The 17,814-nt window shown below is 45.1% G+C and overlaps 2 protein-coding genes across 3 annotated transcripts in view; one reads left to right on the top strand and one right to left on the bottom strand.

Annotated features, from left to right (window-relative positions):
- Positions 1-7,615, bottom strand: part of PPT2 (palmitoyl-protein thioesterase 2) — a 79,539-nt gene extending 71,924 nt beyond the window's left edge. The window contains exons 1-2 of one of the 2 annotated variants that reach the window (XM_060239081.1): positions 7,485-7,611; positions 1,946-2,099 (exon numbers count right to left, since the gene is read on the bottom strand). The gene's annotated coding sequence lies outside the window, so the exon portion shown is untranslated. Of the gene's footprint in view, positions 1-1,945; positions 2,100-7,484 lie in introns of both variants that reach the window. The other variant, XM_060239079.1, reaches the window with a different exon arrangement.
- A 2,935-nt stretch (positions 7,616-10,550) lies between these two features.
- The window catches only part of LOC132572227 (carnitine O-acetyltransferase-like), a 68,119-nt gene continuing 60,855 nt past the window's right edge, over positions 10,551-17,814 (top strand). Inside the window, exons 1-2 of the mRNA XM_060239077.1 lie at positions 10,551-10,785; positions 16,299-16,520. Coding sequence (XP_060095060.1) covers positions 10,720-10,785; positions 16,299-16,520 — 288 coding nt within the window. The 5' untranslated portion in view covers positions 10,551-10,719. The remainder of the gene's footprint in view (positions 10,786-16,298; positions 16,521-17,814) is intronic.

The following is a 17,814-nucleotide window of genomic DNA, read 5'->3' as shown; positions in this document are numbered from 1 at the left end:
ACAGGTTTATGCAGAAATGAACCCTACTGAATTCAATAGGGCTTACTCTGTAGCAAGTGCTTTTCAGACTGGAGCCTTATTTTCCTCCAGAACACACGCCTGGCATTTCAGAGGATCAGCTGTAGTCACTGGCAAACTCAAGCTTCCATTATTCACATATTTCAACAACAGTCAAGCAAGCCATTGGAAATCTGTGCAGCGGTGCAGCCCAGTGAGTCTTTGCCAGTCCACTCCTCTGCCAGCAAGCAACTCCTGATTCTCAAATGCAAAGTTAACTCCCTTCCTGGGAGGGGTTGCATCACCAGCTGTGGTTGACTCGGCACATGCCCTGTGTTTGCTGAGAAAACAATCTGAAGGCCGTAAGAGCTTGTCAAGTGACATGTAAAAAGAGAAAAGGTGAATGTTCAAGGAGCTATAAAGGATTCAAGAAGCCTCTCCAAGGTGGGGGGAGAAGGGGGGGGAGAAGGGGGAGGCAGGAAAATGGTATGACTGAGGTTTGGAATATACACGGGGTGGGGGGTGGGATTCCTTTCCTGTTGACTTTCGGGTGGGTAGCTGTGTTGATCTCTAGTGGAAGATAAAAAATTTGAGTCCGGTAGCACCTTAAGACCAACCAACCAAAATCAAAGCTCCCTTCAGAGCAGGATTAACAATGAGGCCAAGTAAGCACTGGTCTAAGGGCCCCCATACCTTTAGGGGCCCCAGGCTGCCCCCCCCCCCCCCAGTTTCCCTCCTGCTTGCAGCCCTCCTAGCCTGCATGAGCAGTTGCTCTTTGCCCAGCTTGCCTGGTGTGGCTACTGCTGGCGTTGTTGCCAGGTTTGCCTCTCTCTGCCTCTCCCCTGTAGCTTAATAAAAGGGTCTTTTAAGGAGGTGCCTGCAGGCTGCAGCAGGGGCTGTGGGCAGTGGGGCAGGCAGTTGCGAGGACCCCCCCCCCACGCCCAAGATTTTGATTGCCTAGGGGCCTCCACAGGGTTTAATCCGGCACTGGCTCCCTTCATCAGATACAAGTAAAAGTGAAGATCCCTGAGTCCTTATACCCCAGTCAGAAGGCGGAAGGAGTGTTGCAAAGAAGGGAGTCAGAATGCAAAAGTACACTGCAAAGTGTAATCAGTTTGGTTAGAGCGAGAGAGAAAGAAATTCAGAACAATGGCCCCCAGCACTGAACAGGCACATAGGATTCTTATCACACTGCAGATTTTCATTTTCCGCTGCAGATTGCTGGCAACTGTTCACATTTGTCTGCAAATCATCTTGAAGAAGTCCCACCCCTGCCCCCAGGCCCCCATTTTTGCCATCAAGTTACAGCTGGAAACCTGGTAGGATTTTCAAGGCAAGAGCTGTTCAGAGGTGGTTTGTCATTGTCTACCTCTGTGTCACGATCATGGTATTCCTCGGTGGCATTCCAAATACAGATGGGGGCTGACCCTGATTAGCTTCCAAGTTCTGACAAGATCAGGTTATCCCTTTTAGGCCCATAAAAAGCCTGCTGCTTTCTTCACATTCAGGTTATTCTAGCCTCATAGAATCACAGAGTTGGAAGGGGCTTTACAGGCCACCTAGTCCAACCCCCTGCTCAATGCAGGATCAGCCTAGCCTAGAGCACCCCTGACAAGTGTTTGTCCAGATGCTACTTAAAGACTGCCAGTGAGGCGGAGCTCACCCCCTCCTTAGGGAGCCTATTCCACTGTTGAACACCTCTTACAGTTAAAAAGTTTTTTTGTGATATCCAGCAGGTATTTTTCCACCCTTAATTTAAACCTATTCTTAGGAGTCCTCTCCTCTGCGACCAGCAGGCACAGCTCCCTGCCCTCCTCTAAGTGACAGCTCTTCGAATACTTAAAGAGAGCAATCATGTTGCCCCTCAACTTCCTCTTCTCCAGACTGAACATTCCCAAGTCCCTCAGTCTTTTCTCATAGGGTTTGGTCTCCAGGCCCCCACTCTCACCTTCACCCTTGGGGCTCTCTTCTGCATCCGCTCCGTTCTGTCCACATCCTTCTTGAAATGGGGCCTCCAGAACTGCACACTCTCTCGGCCTAGCCTACCTTATGGGGTTGTTGTTGTGAGGATAAAATATAAAGACATACACCACTGTGAAATCCTGGAGGAAAAGAGGGACAAAAATGTAAACCAGTCGATGTGGGAAGTGCTTTATTCACGCTGGCATTTGTTCAATTTAGGTTTTTCCCTTATCTGTTGGCAGACTTAAAGTCGCAACTTTAATTTGTGGCTTTTAGTGGGGTTTCCCCCCTCTTGATATTTCAAACCACTTTGAGTTTCTTAAGGCAGAAAGGCAGCTAATAAATGTTTCAATTGAATAAATAAAATGTTACTGGAACCTACCAAATATGAAAACTTAATGCTCTATTTAGCTATTGGGGAGAGTGGAGAGGAAAGTCTCATTCCTTTTTTCCCTTATTTTATTTTTTAAATTATGCAACTAGACATACATTAAATGTATGATAAATCAACAAACAGTGTAGGAAGACCTGTCATTTACAAACTTGGATATTATTATTTAATACATTGTCCGTCCATACAAAATAAAGCTTCAGGCCATGTTTGATCAATAATTTGAGTGTCCTCTTCCTTTTGGAATGCTGGTCACCGCACCTCAAAAAGGATATTATAGCACTGGAAAAAGTCCAGAAAAGGGCAACTAGAATGATTAAAGGTTTGGAACACTTTCCCTATGAAGAAAGGTTAAAACGCTTGGGGCTCTTTAATTTGGAGAAACATTTGTGGGGTGACATGATAGAGGTTTACAAGATTATGCATAGGATGGAGAAAGTAGAGAAAGAAGTACTTTTCTCCCTTTCTCACAATACAAGAACTCATGGACATTCAATGAAATTGCTGAGCAGTCAGGTTAGAATGGATAAGAGGAAGTATTTCTTCACACAAAGGGTGATTAACATGGAATTCACTGCCACAGGACGTGGTAGTGGCTACAAGCATAGCCAGCTTCAAGAGGGGTTTGGATAAAAATATGGAGCAGAGGTCCATCAGTGGCTATTAGCCAAAGCATATTTTGGAACTGTCTGGGGCAGTGATGCTCTGTATTCTTGGTGCTTGGGGGGTGCAAAGTGGAATGACTTCTAGCCCCAATTGTGAACCTCCTTTTTTTTGGCCACTGTGTGACACAGAGTGTTGGACTGGATAGGCCATCGGCCTGATCCAACATGGCTTCTCTTATATTCTTATGCTATGAGCAGTGTTCCCTCTAAGCTGAGTTAGTGTGAGCTAGCTCACAGTATTTTAGCTTCTGGCTCACACACTTTTGTCTTAGCTCACAAAAAATGGCTTCAGAGCAAACTAATTTATGCAGCACCTCACAACTTTTAATGCTAGTAGCTCACAAAGTAGAATTTCTGCTCACAAGATTCCACAGCTTAGAGGGAACATTGGCTATGAGTCAATTAAAAATATAATATTTTTTAACCTTTTCTTAAAAAGTTGTCCTTGTTAAGATCTTCTTCAAGCTCCACACAAGATTTTGGGGAGTTTGATTCAAGTTCCACTCTTTTGCCAAGGTCAATATAGTAGCAACATACAAAACCACTGCTCCATATTTCTTAGGTACCAAAGCTATGTGATTTAGTAAATATAGCTCTGGGGTAATTTCAATATGTTGTCTAATTCCTCTGGAAATAATGTTTGCTACCATTTCCCAACAATTCATTACCCTATTCCATTTTCACCACATGTGTATAAAGTCAGCGTGAGGGTTCATTACAGTACCAACAATTATTACTGAGGCCTGGATATATTGCTTTCTAGTGGATGAAAGATACTAATGGTGTAACATTCTGAAAGCATTTTCCCCTTAAACCTAGGCTTATAAAAATTAGAAAGTCCTATAGATATAAAAAAGAGCCAGATTCATCTATCAACTTTGTACTGTTATGCCTGTTGCTGTTTCTTTATCAACTCCACACAGAGATATCTAACAAATTTTACGATATTGATAAATGAGTTACAACTGGAGAAAATAATTGTCTTAATGGGGGGGGAAGGGGGAGGGGTCAGTTTTCTTCTGAGTTCTCCCTTACAAATTCTTGCACAAGCAAACTTCTAACCTATAAATAAGGAAATACTGGGACTTCACCATCATTCCTCTCAGTTACACATCCATAGTCCACGATCAAAACTCTCATTCCTAGATGAGGCCTAACAAGGACTTTGTTATTTGGAATAGCCCTAATGTTTCCTTGGACCTTTGGTTCCAATACTTGCCTGACCTTAGGGTTGCCAAGTCCAATTCAAGAAATATCTGGGGACTTTGGGGGAGGAGCCAGGAGACTTTGGGGGTGGAGCCAGGAGACATTGGGGCAGAGCCAAGAACAAGGGTGTGACAAGCATAATTGAACTCCAAGAGAGTTCTGGCCATCACATTTAAAGGGACAGCACACTTTTTAAAATGTCTTCCTTCTATAGGAAATAACAAAGAATAGGGGCACCTTCTTTTGGGGCTCATAGAATTGGACCCCCTGGTCCAATCGTTTTGAAACTTGGAGGGTACTTTGGGGAGAGGCACTAGATACTATATTGAAAATTTGGTGCCTCTACCTCAAAAAACAGCTCCCCCAGAGCCCCCAAAACCTCCAGATTAATTCCCCATTATACCCTATGAGAATTGATCTCCACATAGGGAATAATGAAGACGTTTCCCTCTCCTCCTCCCTCCCCCCCCCCTTTCTGGCAACTGAAGCGAGGGACTGGCCTTTCTACTCACGAGTTGCTGCCAGCTTCTTTACAGCAGCAGTCACACCATCCCAAAGTGGAGCCTTGCAATCAAGCCTCCGGAGGTGCAAAGGCACATGGTCCTTTGCAGGCGGGGCTTCTCTCCTCCCCCCCCCCCCCCCCCCCCAGCCAGCTGACTGGGCGCGGGAAGCAGCTTGCGAAAAGGAAGAACGGCTGCTGCAACGGGGCTGGGTGGGAAGGGAAGGGAGGAGGAGAAGCATCGGGCATTGGAGTCCGTCAAGACCCGCCTGCGTTCGGCAGCCACCTCCACCCGCTCGCTGGCGAGCCAGCCTCCCTTCTCAAGATTTCCCTTGCCAGGCTCAGCACCTCCTCCCCGGACGACGCAAATGCTCCTTGGCGCCATTCCCCCCTCCTCCCCCCGCTTCCAGAGTTATGGAAAGCGGGAAAAGAGGCTGAAAATCCAGTATTCTCCCGCCAGGGCGGGAGGCTTGGGAAGGCTACCTGACCTGTCCTTGCCCCACCACCGGTTTATTTTGTTTAAAATGCTTAAAATGGCTTACAATGATGACACACCAAGATATACTATCAGTAAAACAGCAACAACAAACGATGAGCTGAAACAGGCCTCTTCAAGACCAACAAAAGTTTATTCAAGGAAGGAGCTTTTGTGTGCAAGCACACTTCTTTAACATTTTAGCCAGCCCATCCTCATGTCCTTTGAAAGAAAGCTAGTTTTATAGGCTCCCGGAGAAACCATGAAGAAATATGGTCCGTGGGCTTCCTCAGGATAGGCTTCCCAATTCCCAGGTCCCAGCGTGGGAGCCCCCGTTTTGACAGGCTTCTCCCTGCTCCCAGCCAGCTGGCCGGCGGGGGAAGCTCGGCCCCACAGTCATCCTGTAGTTTTAGAGCTCCTGCAGGTTTAGAAACCCGCAGTTTTTAAAATGTGTGCCTTTTAGGCTGAGCAGGAAGCAAGAAGGGCTTCATGGGAAAGGATCAGTGACAGTTTCCTCAGAGAACAGCCCCTCCCTTTCTTTTGCTTTCCTTTTCAGAGCAAGTAAAGTTCTGCAGGAACAAATAATACCAGTATTTGTGTGTGAGAGAGAGGGAGGGGGCAGGGGATTCCCTGGTTTGGAGGCCCTCCCCCCGCTTTAGAAAGTGTGAGGGGGGAGGGAAATATCTACTGGGCAGTGGGCACTTTATTATTCCCTATGGAGAATGATTTCCATAGGGAATAATGGGGAATTGATACGTGGGTATTGAACGCTCGGGGGGGGGGGCTATTTTTTGAGGTAGAGGCACCACATTTTTTGTATAGCATCTAGTGCCTCTCCCCAAAATACCCAAGTTTCAAAACGATTGGACCAGGGGGTCCAATTCTATGAGCCCCAAAATATGGATCCTGCTGCCCATTGTTCCCGAGTTCCCAAGCTCAGTCCTGGCTCCAATGAGCCTGACAGGAACACCAATATAAGTCTTCGCTTTGGTCTGCACACACAACAGGTTCCGTGGCACAAGTAGAGATTTGAACAATGGCCTCCCAGATCCTAATCTGAAAATCTAGCCACTATACCACACAGCCTCTCATAAAACCGCAGTCAACAGCAGCCACTGCAGTGCACACACAAATTGAAGGGTGGATTCACATGTTTGAAAGTCCACAAGGCAGACTGTCACTAGATGCAGTCTGGAAGTTCTGTGCTGGGAATTCAGTTCCCAGCAGCGAGAAAGGGCTATCTGGATCAAGACCAGTTTTCTCTCTAAGCTGAGTCAGTGTGGGCTAGCTCACAGTTTTTTAGTCTCTGGCTCATACATACATTTTTGCCTTAGCTCAGGAAGGATGGCCCTGGAGCAAACTAATTTATGCAGCTGCCAAATCACTCACTTTAATGCTGGTAGCTCACAAAGTACAATTTTGCTTACAAGACTCCACAGCTTAGAGGGAGCATTGATCAAGACTACAGCACACAGGGAGAAAGAGTCTCAGCTCCTCTGCCATGTCATTGTAGGAACCTGAAACAGCCTTGGGGATTTACTATTTGCCTCTTAGGAAAACCTGCATGCGGCCATGAGTATAAAGCAGGGGTGTCAAACATGCAGCTCGGGGGCCGAATCAGGCCCTTGGAGGGCTCCTATTAGGACCCCGAGCAACTGGCTGTCATCTGCTTCCTTCTCCCTCTCTCTTGCTTCCTTCTGCAAAATAGCTTGCTTTGCAAGGCTTGCTCAATTGCACAGGAGCTACAGAGCAAAGCCTCTATTTTCTCCATTGGCTGAGGCTCCTCCCTTGGGGAGGAAGGGGAGAAGGGAGAGTTTACTTTCCCAGACTCTCAATTGCACAGCAGAGCTACTGCACCAAACCTCTCTTTCTTCTGTTGGCTGAGGCTCCTTTCCCTCCTGGTCTCCTGGGAAAGAAAGAAAAGAGCCATAGCTTCCTTTGCCTAGTTCCCTGGATCCCATGGGAGAGATAAAAAGAAAACACTCTTAAGACCAATGTGCTGTTTTAAGCATGTTTTAAGTTTTTTTTTTAAAAAACAATCTTTAATTGAGTTTGTCTGTGCCCTTTTAAAAGTTTATATCTCTGCTACCTAATCTTAAATAGGTACACACATGGCCCAGCCCAACATAGCTCTGCCCAACAAGGTCTCATTTATGTCAGATCCAGCCCTTGTAAGTTTGACACCCCTGGTATAAAGTTTAAAGTTTCCCAACAGAAGCAAGTAGCAGTTCCCTAAAGTTATTTTAGGTTAGGAAAACAGTGCCAGAGGAAGACTGATTTTATACATACCCTCCCCATGCACCGTGGTCTTCAATCTGAATCAGGCTTCCAAGCACCAGGAGACTGAGTTCCCAGCACTGATCTACAGGCAGGACAAGGATCCAAAGTCATCCTGAAAGCTAAGTGTCTGCAATGTAGATTTTGTAACGTGTTTACTGCACCCTTTAAGGGAGGCTTAATGGGATGTTTACCAGGTGATGTTATCTCCCTGAAAAGCTTCAGCTGCCTGCTTTCAAATATTAAGCTCTTTTAAAGGGCACTGACCTACATAGCTTTTCAAAACTTGGACACTAAACAGGGTCAGCCCTGGTTAATATTTAGATGGGAGACCTCCAAGAAATACCAGAGCTGCCATGAAGAGACAGGAATGACAAATTGTCTCTGTTCATTGCTTACCTTGAAAACCCTACAAAGAGGCCATAAATCAGCAGCAATTTGATGGCACTTTTAAGAAGACTGCAAATTTATACTCCGCACTTCTCTCTGAATCAGAGTCTCAGAGCTGCTTACAATCTCCTTTATCTTCTCCCCCACAACAGACACCCTGTGAGGTGGGTGGGGCTGAGAGAGCTCTCACAGCAGCTGCCCTTTCATGGACAGCCTCTGCCAGAGCTATGGCTGACCCAAGGCCATTCCTGCAGCTGCAAGTGGAGGAGTGGGGAATCAAACCTGGTTCTCCCAGATAAGAGTCCGCACACTTAACCACTACACCAAACTGGTTCTCAAAACTGGCAACCCTACTTGTACCTACTTTCCACCACTAAAGGCACAAGGCATTTTCCCCTCCAGGCCAGTTAGCAACCCTACCTGGTTTATTTTATTGGGTTTATATCCCATCCTATCCAGAGATTGGTTGCAGTGAGCAGCACAGGCCAAATGATTGGTGGTTTGTGGCTCACAGCCTGGGGGCCACTGAGAGCCAGCCTGGTTAAACAGAACCTGCCCAAAGTGTACTATTATTTATTATTTAGATTTCCACTAGTCAGTGTCTGTTTGGGTTATTTAAATTACGTAGTTCAATTGTTGTCTGGGGAGTTCTTCCAGCTGCTTTCAGTTCCTCAGGAGAACGACAGCATGCCTAAATGAATATACATGTAAACCAGGAGTAAATACTTCCTTTCATTGAAATCTGCCTCTGTTCCTGAGGAAAGGAAGGTAGCAAATCTCACCCCCATCTTTAAAAAGAGTTCCAGAGGAGATCCGGGAAATTACAGGCCAGTCAGTCTGACTTCAATACCGGGAAAGTTGGTAGAAACCATTATCAAGGACAGAATGAGTAGGCACATTGATGGACACGGGTTATTGAGGAAGACTCAGCATGGGTTCTGTAAGGGAAGATCTTGCCTCATTAACCTGTTGCATTTCTTTGAGGGGGTGAACAAACATGTGAACAAAGGAGACCCAATAGATGTTGTTTACCTTGACTTCCAGAAAGCTTTTGATAAAGTTCCTCATCAAAGGCTCCTTTGAAAGCTCAAGAGTCATGGAGTAAAAGGACAGGTCCTCTTGTGGATCAAAAACTGGCTGATTAATAGGAAGCAGAGAGTGAGTATAAATGGGCAGTCTTCGCAGTGGAGGACGGTAAGCAGTGGGGTGCCGCAGGGATTGGTACTATGCTCTTTAACTTGTTCATAAATGATTTGGAGTTGGGAGTGAGCAGTGAAGTGGCCAATTTTGCAGATGACACTAAATTGTTCAGGGTGGTGAGAACCAGAGAGGATTACGAGGCACTCCAAAGGGATCTGTTGAGGCTGGGTGAGTGGGCGTCAATGTGGCAGATGAGGTTCAGTGTGGCCAAGTGCAAAGTAATGCACATTGGGGCCAAGAATCCCAGCTACCAATACAAGTTGATGGGGTGTGAACTGGCAGAGACTGACCAAGAGAGAGATCTTGGGGTTGTGGTAGATAACTAACTGAAAATGTCAAGACATTGTGCAATTGCAATAAAAAAGGCCAACGCCATGCTGGGAATTATTAGGAAGGGAATTGAAATCAAATCAGCCAGTATCATAATGCCCTTGTATAAACCGATGGTGCGGTCTCATTTGGAATACTGTGTGCAGTTCTGGTCACCGCACCTCAAAAAGGATATTATAGCACTCGAAAAAGTCCAGAAAAGGGCAACTAGAATGATTAAAGGGTTGGAACACTTTCCCTATGAAGCAAGGTTAAAATGCTTGGGGCTCTTTAGTTTGGAGAAACGTCGACTGGGGGGGTGACATGATAGAGGTTTACAAGAGAATGCATGGGATTGAAAAAGTAGAGAAAGATTTACTTTTCTCCCTTTCTCACAATACAAGAACTCGTGGGCATTCAATGGAATTGCTGAGCAGTCAGGTTAAAACAGATAAAAGGAAGTACTTCAACCAAAGGGTGATTAACATGTGGAATTCACTGCCACAGGAGGTGATGGCAGCTACAAGCATAGACAGCTTCAAGAGGGGGTTAGATAAAAATATGGAGCAGAGGTCCACCAGTGGCTATTAGCCACAGTGTGTATATATGTGTGTGTGTGAATATATATATGTGTGTGTGAGAGAGAGTGAGAATATATATATATAATTGTTTTGGCCACTGTGTGACAAGAGTGTTGGACTGGATGGACCATTGGCCTGATCCAACATGGCTTCTCTTATGTTCTTAAATCGGTTTCCTAGAGGGGTTGCCAGCCTCCGGGTGGGGCCTGGAGTAGACCTCCTGAAATTACAATTGATCTCCAGACCACCGGGATTAGTCCCCCTGGAGAAAATGGCTGCTTTGGGAGGTAGCCTCTGTGGCGTTAAATCCAGCAGAAGCGCCTTCCTTCCCCAAACCTCACCCTCCTGGGGCTTCACCCCCAAATCTCCCGGAATTTCCCAACCCAGAGTTGGCAATTCTAACGCTGGGAACTGCATGCTTGCAACAGGGCGAACAGCACAACTAAATCCTCCGCTGTGCAAGCGATTTGGTGCAATGCCTGTAGCACAGCTTGTTCTTCAGCGCAAAGGCCCCCGGCAAACTCCAAACAACACCAAAAAGGCCGCGCCGTTCACTCCAGACTGGGAGGAAGCATATCACCGCAGGACCGCCGACGGCGCTTCTTACACGGGAGAAAGTGGGAGGGGGGAAGCAAGCCCTCAGCCCCCCTTTCAGCTTCCTCTGGTTCCCAGGAAGTGACAACTATTTGCAGCCGGGTCAATAAGAGCCTTTCTTCCCCAGCCTCGGCAGCCCCTCGATTGTCGGACGGGTGCATGGGACTCTTGTTATGGGAAGGTGGCGGCTGGTATGGCAGCCTTGGCGCTGCAGAAAGCCCTCCGCTTTGCTGGCGACGGTGAGTCGAAGATTTTCTCTGCACAGACTGGCGCTTGCAACCCGGAGGAGAGTGTGTGTGTGTGTGTGAGGGGTGCTTGTTCGTTTTGCATCGGTTGCAGTGTGCGGACGTGCTAAACGTGCAGGGGGGGCGGCGGCTTCGTGCATGCGATGATACGGCGGGGTTTCTGTTGACAAAAGCGCTGGCTGCCCTCAACACACACACAATAATGCACCTTCAGCCCGCTTTCAGGGTACCTTCTGCGTGGATTTTGCCAGTTCAGGGAATAAAAATCCAGTTTGAGAGTGCATTGGAAGTGAATTGAAGGTGCCTTATTTAGCGTATATGATCGTGGGAGTAGATTCAGGTGGATCGCCGTGTTGATCTGAAGCAAGCAACAGAACAAAGTTTGAGCCCCGTGGTGCTTTTTAAGAGCAACAAAGTTTAATGCTGGGCATACGCTTTCGTGTGAAGAAGTGTGCCTGCACACTTTATACCCAGAATTAAACTTTGTTGGCCTTAAAAGGTGCCACTTCGTCGATGTGGGAATAAAAGCTTTCTCTTTAGTTGTGGGGCTTGCTTCTGAGTAAACAAGGGAATGATCTGGCTCCAGGCTTTCTTAGAAGTAAACAGAGAAGAAGGAAATGAGGCTGATTAAAGCGAGTGAGATTAGCGCGCCCCTAATCTGGGTGGCCAGACTAGGGACTCGCTGCTTGAAGGTACCATCTGCAGATTGCTGCCTGCAAGCAGAACTGAAGAGGATGTTTCTCGCTTCCATTATGGAAGCTCACGCCTGGCAGGAAAGGACGCTACTTTTAAGGAACGGCTGTACACGTGAAACAATGTATTTGAATCTCTTTCAGACGTGCAACCGAACTGTTAACATGAAAGCCATTGTGTGAAGAGCAGAGGCCTTGGAGTCTAATAAAATATTTCTGTTTTACCCTGTCTTTTAAGTGAAGGGCTTCATCACTTTTTGTTCCTTTCTTTTAAATCTACATTTATGGCAGGGGTGGCCAGACTGTGACTCGGGAGCCACATGCAGCTCTCAAGGCCCCCATCAGCTAGCTTGGAGCTGGCATTTATCTCTTTAAATCACTTATCCAAGTCATTTTGCAGCTGCAGAATGAATTTAAAGTGAAAGTTGCTTTCTTTCCACCTCTCCCCCCATCTATTTGCCTGCCTGTCTTCCTGCCCTGCAGCTCTCAAGTATCTGACATTTATGTCTCACGACTCAAACATGTGGCGTTTAGTCTATGTGACTCTTACATTAAGCAAGTTTGGCCATTTCTGATTTATGGTCTGCTTCTAGCCTGCAGAATTGTTTTATGACTGTTATCTTAAACTGCTGAGGATTGTTTTATGCTGTTTTTATACAGTGTTAGGGTTTTCATGTACTATTATGAGTTGCCTCAAGCAGGCGTCTAGAGACCTGGCATACAAAAATTGAAAATAAATGAGTCTTCAAGATAATAGTCAAAAGGCCTTAAATTGAACTGAAAACAACAATAACAGAGCTTTTGGTACTAAAGCTTGAGTCCAGGGGCACCTTTAAGATCAACAGCTTAATAAAAGCTATAAACTTTCAAGTTCATGCACACTTTTTGGATACATCTTGACAATTACTAGCCCTTCCTGGCAGCTACCCCCACACCCCTATTTGGAAGGCTAGAGGAAGTCTGTTTCAATGTATCTGAAGAAGTGTGCTTATATACAGAAGCTTATACCTAGAATAAAACTTTGGTAGCCTTAATGGTGCCACTGGACCCAAACTTTGTTCCCCTGCTTCAGACCAACATGGCTATCCTCCTGAATCTCTTCATAGAAAGCTTTTGGGTCATACTTCTCACCAGTTCTGAGCACTTCAAGCCCTGTTACCGTGGTGTTAGCCACAGACTTTTATTTATTTTTAATTCAAAGGGGGCAAAATACATAGGTATTGCATCACAGGTTTCCAAGTCAACTCAGTCTGTTGTGCATCTTTCCTATTCCTTAAATCAGTTATATGAACATATGAAGCTGCCTTATACTGAATCAGACACTTGGTCCATCAAAGTCAGTATTGTCTTCTCAGACTGGCAGTGGCTCTCCAGGGTCTCAAGCTGAGGTTTCTCACACCTATTTGCCTGGACCCTTTTTTGGAGATGCCGGGGATTGAACCTGGGTCCTTCTGCTTCCCAAGCAGATGCTCTACCACTGAGCCACCGTCCCGCCCCATTATATAATTATATCTGTTGATAAATCTGCAAACGTTTTTGTGCCCATTCTTGAACAGATAGGGCTGTCTATTTCTTGCTTCCAGTGTCTTGCAAACACAATTCTGGCTGCTGTGATAAGGTGTAATCAGAGCTTTTTTCCCCTGGGGGAACGTGGTGGAATGGAGTTCTGGAAGCTTTTTGTGGAAACAAAATTCTCCAAAAGTGTTTAAATGTTAATGAAGGGCAGTCATGTGTTTTTCCTTCATTTCCATCTTGAGAGTTCTGGTACCTCTTTTTCCAGAAAAAAAAGCCTTGGGTGTAATACAGTCCAGCACAGGGTTTAGGAACCTGTGGTACATAATTAAGCAACAAGGCCTGAATTGACGGAGATAAACTTAATCCAAAACTGGTTTTCGTTACATCCGAGTAAGTTTGGCAGTAGTTTGAACTGTGAACGGTTGACTCATTGACTTACAATACCAACTCGTATCTGGTAAATTACCATAGATTTTGGCTAGTTTATGTGATGTGAGATACCACTGATGTAACGCTTGCAAAAACTTTTCCTTAAGCCGAGAACATACCATGAACTTACAGCCAAATGTCAATATACAAGTTTCACTAGAGATAGTCTGACCCAAATCCCTTTCCCATTTATTTAAAAATTTTGTTTATTTACCAGTTTGGTCTTGGAAAGAACACTTATTATTTTTGCCAGTAGGTGACTGATGGTTTTTCTAGTTCTAAACGCTTTCTTAAATTTTAACCCTCATACAATTTTCTTTACTAAAAATTTTTTAACTTGAAGATATTCAAATAGGCTTATCTTTTGATTTTTGGCTTTTTAATTTCTATGGGTTTGGAAACCTCTGCCTGAGTTTGTGCAGGGAGTAAATCACTCCCCCTTTTTTGTTGGCTTGTGAAACCAAACAGCATCTCTCCACTCAGTCAAAGAGCCCATTCCCTCCTCCATGGTAGCCATTTTGTGTTTGAAATCGGGCAAGGTAGAGGCTCAGTCACTTTTTAGTGGCATTTGCATCATCATTTAAAATTCTAAAAAGCACCTGGAAGGTCAACAAAGTTTGGGGCCCCTAGATTCTACAGCAGACTGTGCAGTCATTAATCTGTGACATATGTCTTGACAATTTCTGGCAGGAGAAAAAGGAGCTTCCTTCATTAATAGGCTTTAGCTGTGTTATGAATGTTATGAGGGAAGGAGTATTGGATCTGTGAAGACTGTTTCACACACTTAGTGACAGGTTTCCATTCATGTAAGCAGACATGCATGTATGGTAGACCCATAGTTTGTGGGTCTTTTTCTGCCTCCTGAAATACTAGAACTTAAGGGCATCCAATGAAGCTGATGGTGTGAGGGATGGTCAAGGTCAGCTTGGGGGAAGTGACCACTGTGATTTTTTCTGTCACCTTCACCCAGTACCTCAGGCACACAATATAAAATCCTGTCAGAGAAATGTTTAGGCACCAGACATTTTTAACTTCAAAACCACAAAGTATATTGATTTATGAAAGGAAAGGAGTGAAATAATAGTTATTGGTTTGTATTAACAAGTCAGTTAGCAGGCAGAACTTCAATTAAACAAACAATCTCTAATTACTAGAGATGTTGGCAGGCTAAAGCAATATCAAAACTACTGGCAGGGCTAAGATATATAAAACTAAGATACTAAACAGGCAGGTAGTGCTTCTTTAGCACTAGGAAACACTCTATGCAGAGAAGGACTATAAAGCCAATGCCCAGGCTTTCTAAGTCATAAAAATAAAAAAGGGTCACACACTCTTTGTCTTTCACACTGAGGACTATCTGATTTGTGCCAGAAATATCCCCACACAGACGCTCTCACTAGCATACAGGCACATCTCGGACCTTAGAGTGTTACCTCAGGACTCACACCCTTGAGTGCTATCTCACAAGCCCCTCAATGCCATGTGCCTCAATCCCACCCAGCTAGTTTCCCTGTCTGTGTACTGGGACCTCTTCTCAGCCACAATAGTTTAGTCTCTTTCCCAGTGTGTTGGTGTGTTCTTAATTAAACCAGGAGTCTGCCCTGAAGTACTGGCAGATCTCTTCAGCAGAGTCTTCAGTTTTCCTCTGCTTCCACCCAGTTTCCTCACAGAAAGAACCTGGCTTTGCCCCTTCCTCCAAATAACTCTCTCTCGACAAAAATCCTAAATCAGTTCTGTCTCAAGTAACTCAACCAACAGGTTATTCTCAGCTCCTTCCCAGTTGATATCTTCCAAATGAACTTCAGACTAACTCTGTAAGGTAATTTCCCCCATTGCAAGCCTCCTACAATTGATACATTTGGTATCCATGGCTGGGACTCAGCCAATCAGAGTGAGCTGTTCCCTGCTCACCCAGGCTAACCGCTTCAGTCCATTACAGATGGGTAGTATATTTGGGATTATCAAAAGGAAATACAGCTTTACACGATAAGTGATATGTGGAATTTGCTGCTAGAGGATATAGCGATGGCTGGGCATTGACAGATTTAGAGGGGGGATTAGATAGATTCATGGAGGAAAGGTCTATCAGTAGCTATTAGCCATAGTGACTAAAGGGAAATGCCACATTTCAGAGGCAGTAAATCTCTGAATCCCAGAGCCAGGAGACAACATCAGGGGAAGGCCTTGGTTTCTGGTTCCTGTTGTTGGCTGTCCAGAGGAAATGGTTGGCCACTCTGAGACAGGGTGCTTGACTAGATGGATCACTGGTCTGACCCAGCAGGGATCTTGTGGTCTGATGGGGATATCTTCCTGGGATATTGCTAAAATACACACAGACCTGTATAGAGAGATGGGAACTCCATGAGAGAGCAGGAAAATGTTTGAGCCACTGAAGGAGGCATGAGAACAAGGGAAACAAGACAAGATGCTACTGGTGTATGTCTATAAGTTCAGCATTCCCCTTTATTAAAAGGAAGTGACTTGGTTGGGATTGTTGTTGTTTCTCTGTCCAGCCTACCTTACAGGTGAGTGTGGTTCCAAGTACACTGAACTTCTTGGAAGAAGGGTAACATATAAATATGAGGTGCACACAGACACAACCAATTGCTAGCCTGTTCATGCTAATAGCAAGTTATGTAACTTGATTTCATGTGGCGTTTCTATGGGGTCAAGGTGGTTTGATGGGAGACCTGAAGAGAATTTTGTCATGGGGTACCTCAGTGGCTCTTGCAACCTCATGGTTAAGGCAGGTAAGAGCTTTTTCAGGCTGAAATTTACAATTCATGTGAGCCTGTAATGTTCCTTGGGCCTCAGTGAAAAAGGTGGACTATTTATAAAATAAATAACAAATATGGTCTCCTTCTCTCCTAGACCCTCCACTCCAGAAATGCATCCACGTTCCCACTCCCTCAACAGCCCTTGCCCCCTCTGGCCCAAACCATGGCTCGATATCTGCGTTCTCTGGAGCCATTGGTGAGCCCTGAGGAACTGGAGCAGTCAAAGCAGCTGGTGGATGAGTTTGGGGCTCCTGGAGGAGAAGGGGACAGACTCCAGGCCCGGTTGCAGCGCCGGGCAGCTCGCATGGAGAACTGGGTAAGGAATCTGGAGGGGGTGGGATTAAATGTACAAACTGTAAAGCTGTAATAGGCAGCTGGTGTCTCAGGGGACTCCTGTTGACCCCTCTGCAGAGCTCTTAATGCTGTTTCCCTCAGATACATTGCCACACACTGGAAAAGGGCTCTTTAAAACATGTATGTTTAAATGTTTTTAAACATTTAAGTTGTTCTGACCTGGATGGCCCAGGCTAGTCTGATCCTGGCAGATCTTGGAAGCTAAGCAGGTTTGGCCCAAGTTAGGACTTGGATGGGAGACCATCAAGAAAGCCCTGGCTTGCTATGCAGACGCAAAGAAACACTGTGCACAGGGGTTTTTTTGAGCAAGAATGCAGTTCCACCTGGTTTGGCATCAGGGGCTGTGGCCTACTCTGAAAATGAGCTCTTGCTGGGCTTTTTCTACCAAAAAAGCCCTGTGTGAAACAGTGATGATGTCAGGGAGTGTGACCTAATATGCAAATAAGTTCCTGCTGGAATTTTTCTACCTAAAAAGCCCTGACTGTGTGTAACACCATTTACCAATAATGGCTCTGCAAACAATTCCATGTTAGGTCACACTTATATGGATAACACAGTATCCCAGACAGTTCACTGGTTAGCTTGCTAAGAGACACAGATTAATCCATACAATAGTAACAATAGGTTCAGTCTCTAATTGCAACACAAAAGTTTATATTGAAATGTCTAAGGGATGGAAACTGATTTCAGCTCCACAAGGATATAATGAAGTGTGTCGACATGCACCCTAGGTATTCAATTGCATATTTCAAAAACACATCTTCGTCTGATCACCTTTGTCAACTTGGAACCTCTGCTCAAGCATTCAAGCGCTAACGTAACTAGTCACAGCATTAATCTTGACAGTTGTTGTATTTGCTATGCAAACGAGCAGTCTTTTCCTGTTATTGTAGTTGCTGTGCAGACAGGCAGTTGCAAACCACCTCTGAATGTCTCCTGCCTTGAAAACCCTATGGGGTTGCCATCAATCAGCTGTGACTTGACTGCATTTTCTAACATAAGCATTTATCATTTTGTGTGCATATTAAAAAACATATATAGTTTTTTAAATACGTATTATACAGCACATTACATTTAGATGGCTTATACAATATCATGCACTGATATTGCCTGAAAAATAAAAGGGAAAAATTTTCCTAAGAAAAGTGAAGTAAAATTGGGGTTTTCCATATCTTTCAGTCACATCATAATCTTGTCCCTGTTGCCTTTTCCCAAGTTTTGTAATACAAGCTTGCAGTGGTTGGTTTCCATCTGTG

This window comes from Heteronotia binoei, chromosome 5 (genome assembly GCF_032191835.1).
Source record: "Heteronotia binoei isolate CCM8104 ecotype False Entrance Well chromosome 5, APGP_CSIRO_Hbin_v1, whole genome shotgun sequence".
Taxonomy (NCBI): Eukaryota; Metazoa; Chordata; class Lepidosauria; order Squamata; family Gekkonidae; genus Heteronotia; species Heteronotia binoei.
Note: the sequence above shows the minus strand (reverse complement) of the source record. Positions and strands in the feature narration are given on the sequence as shown.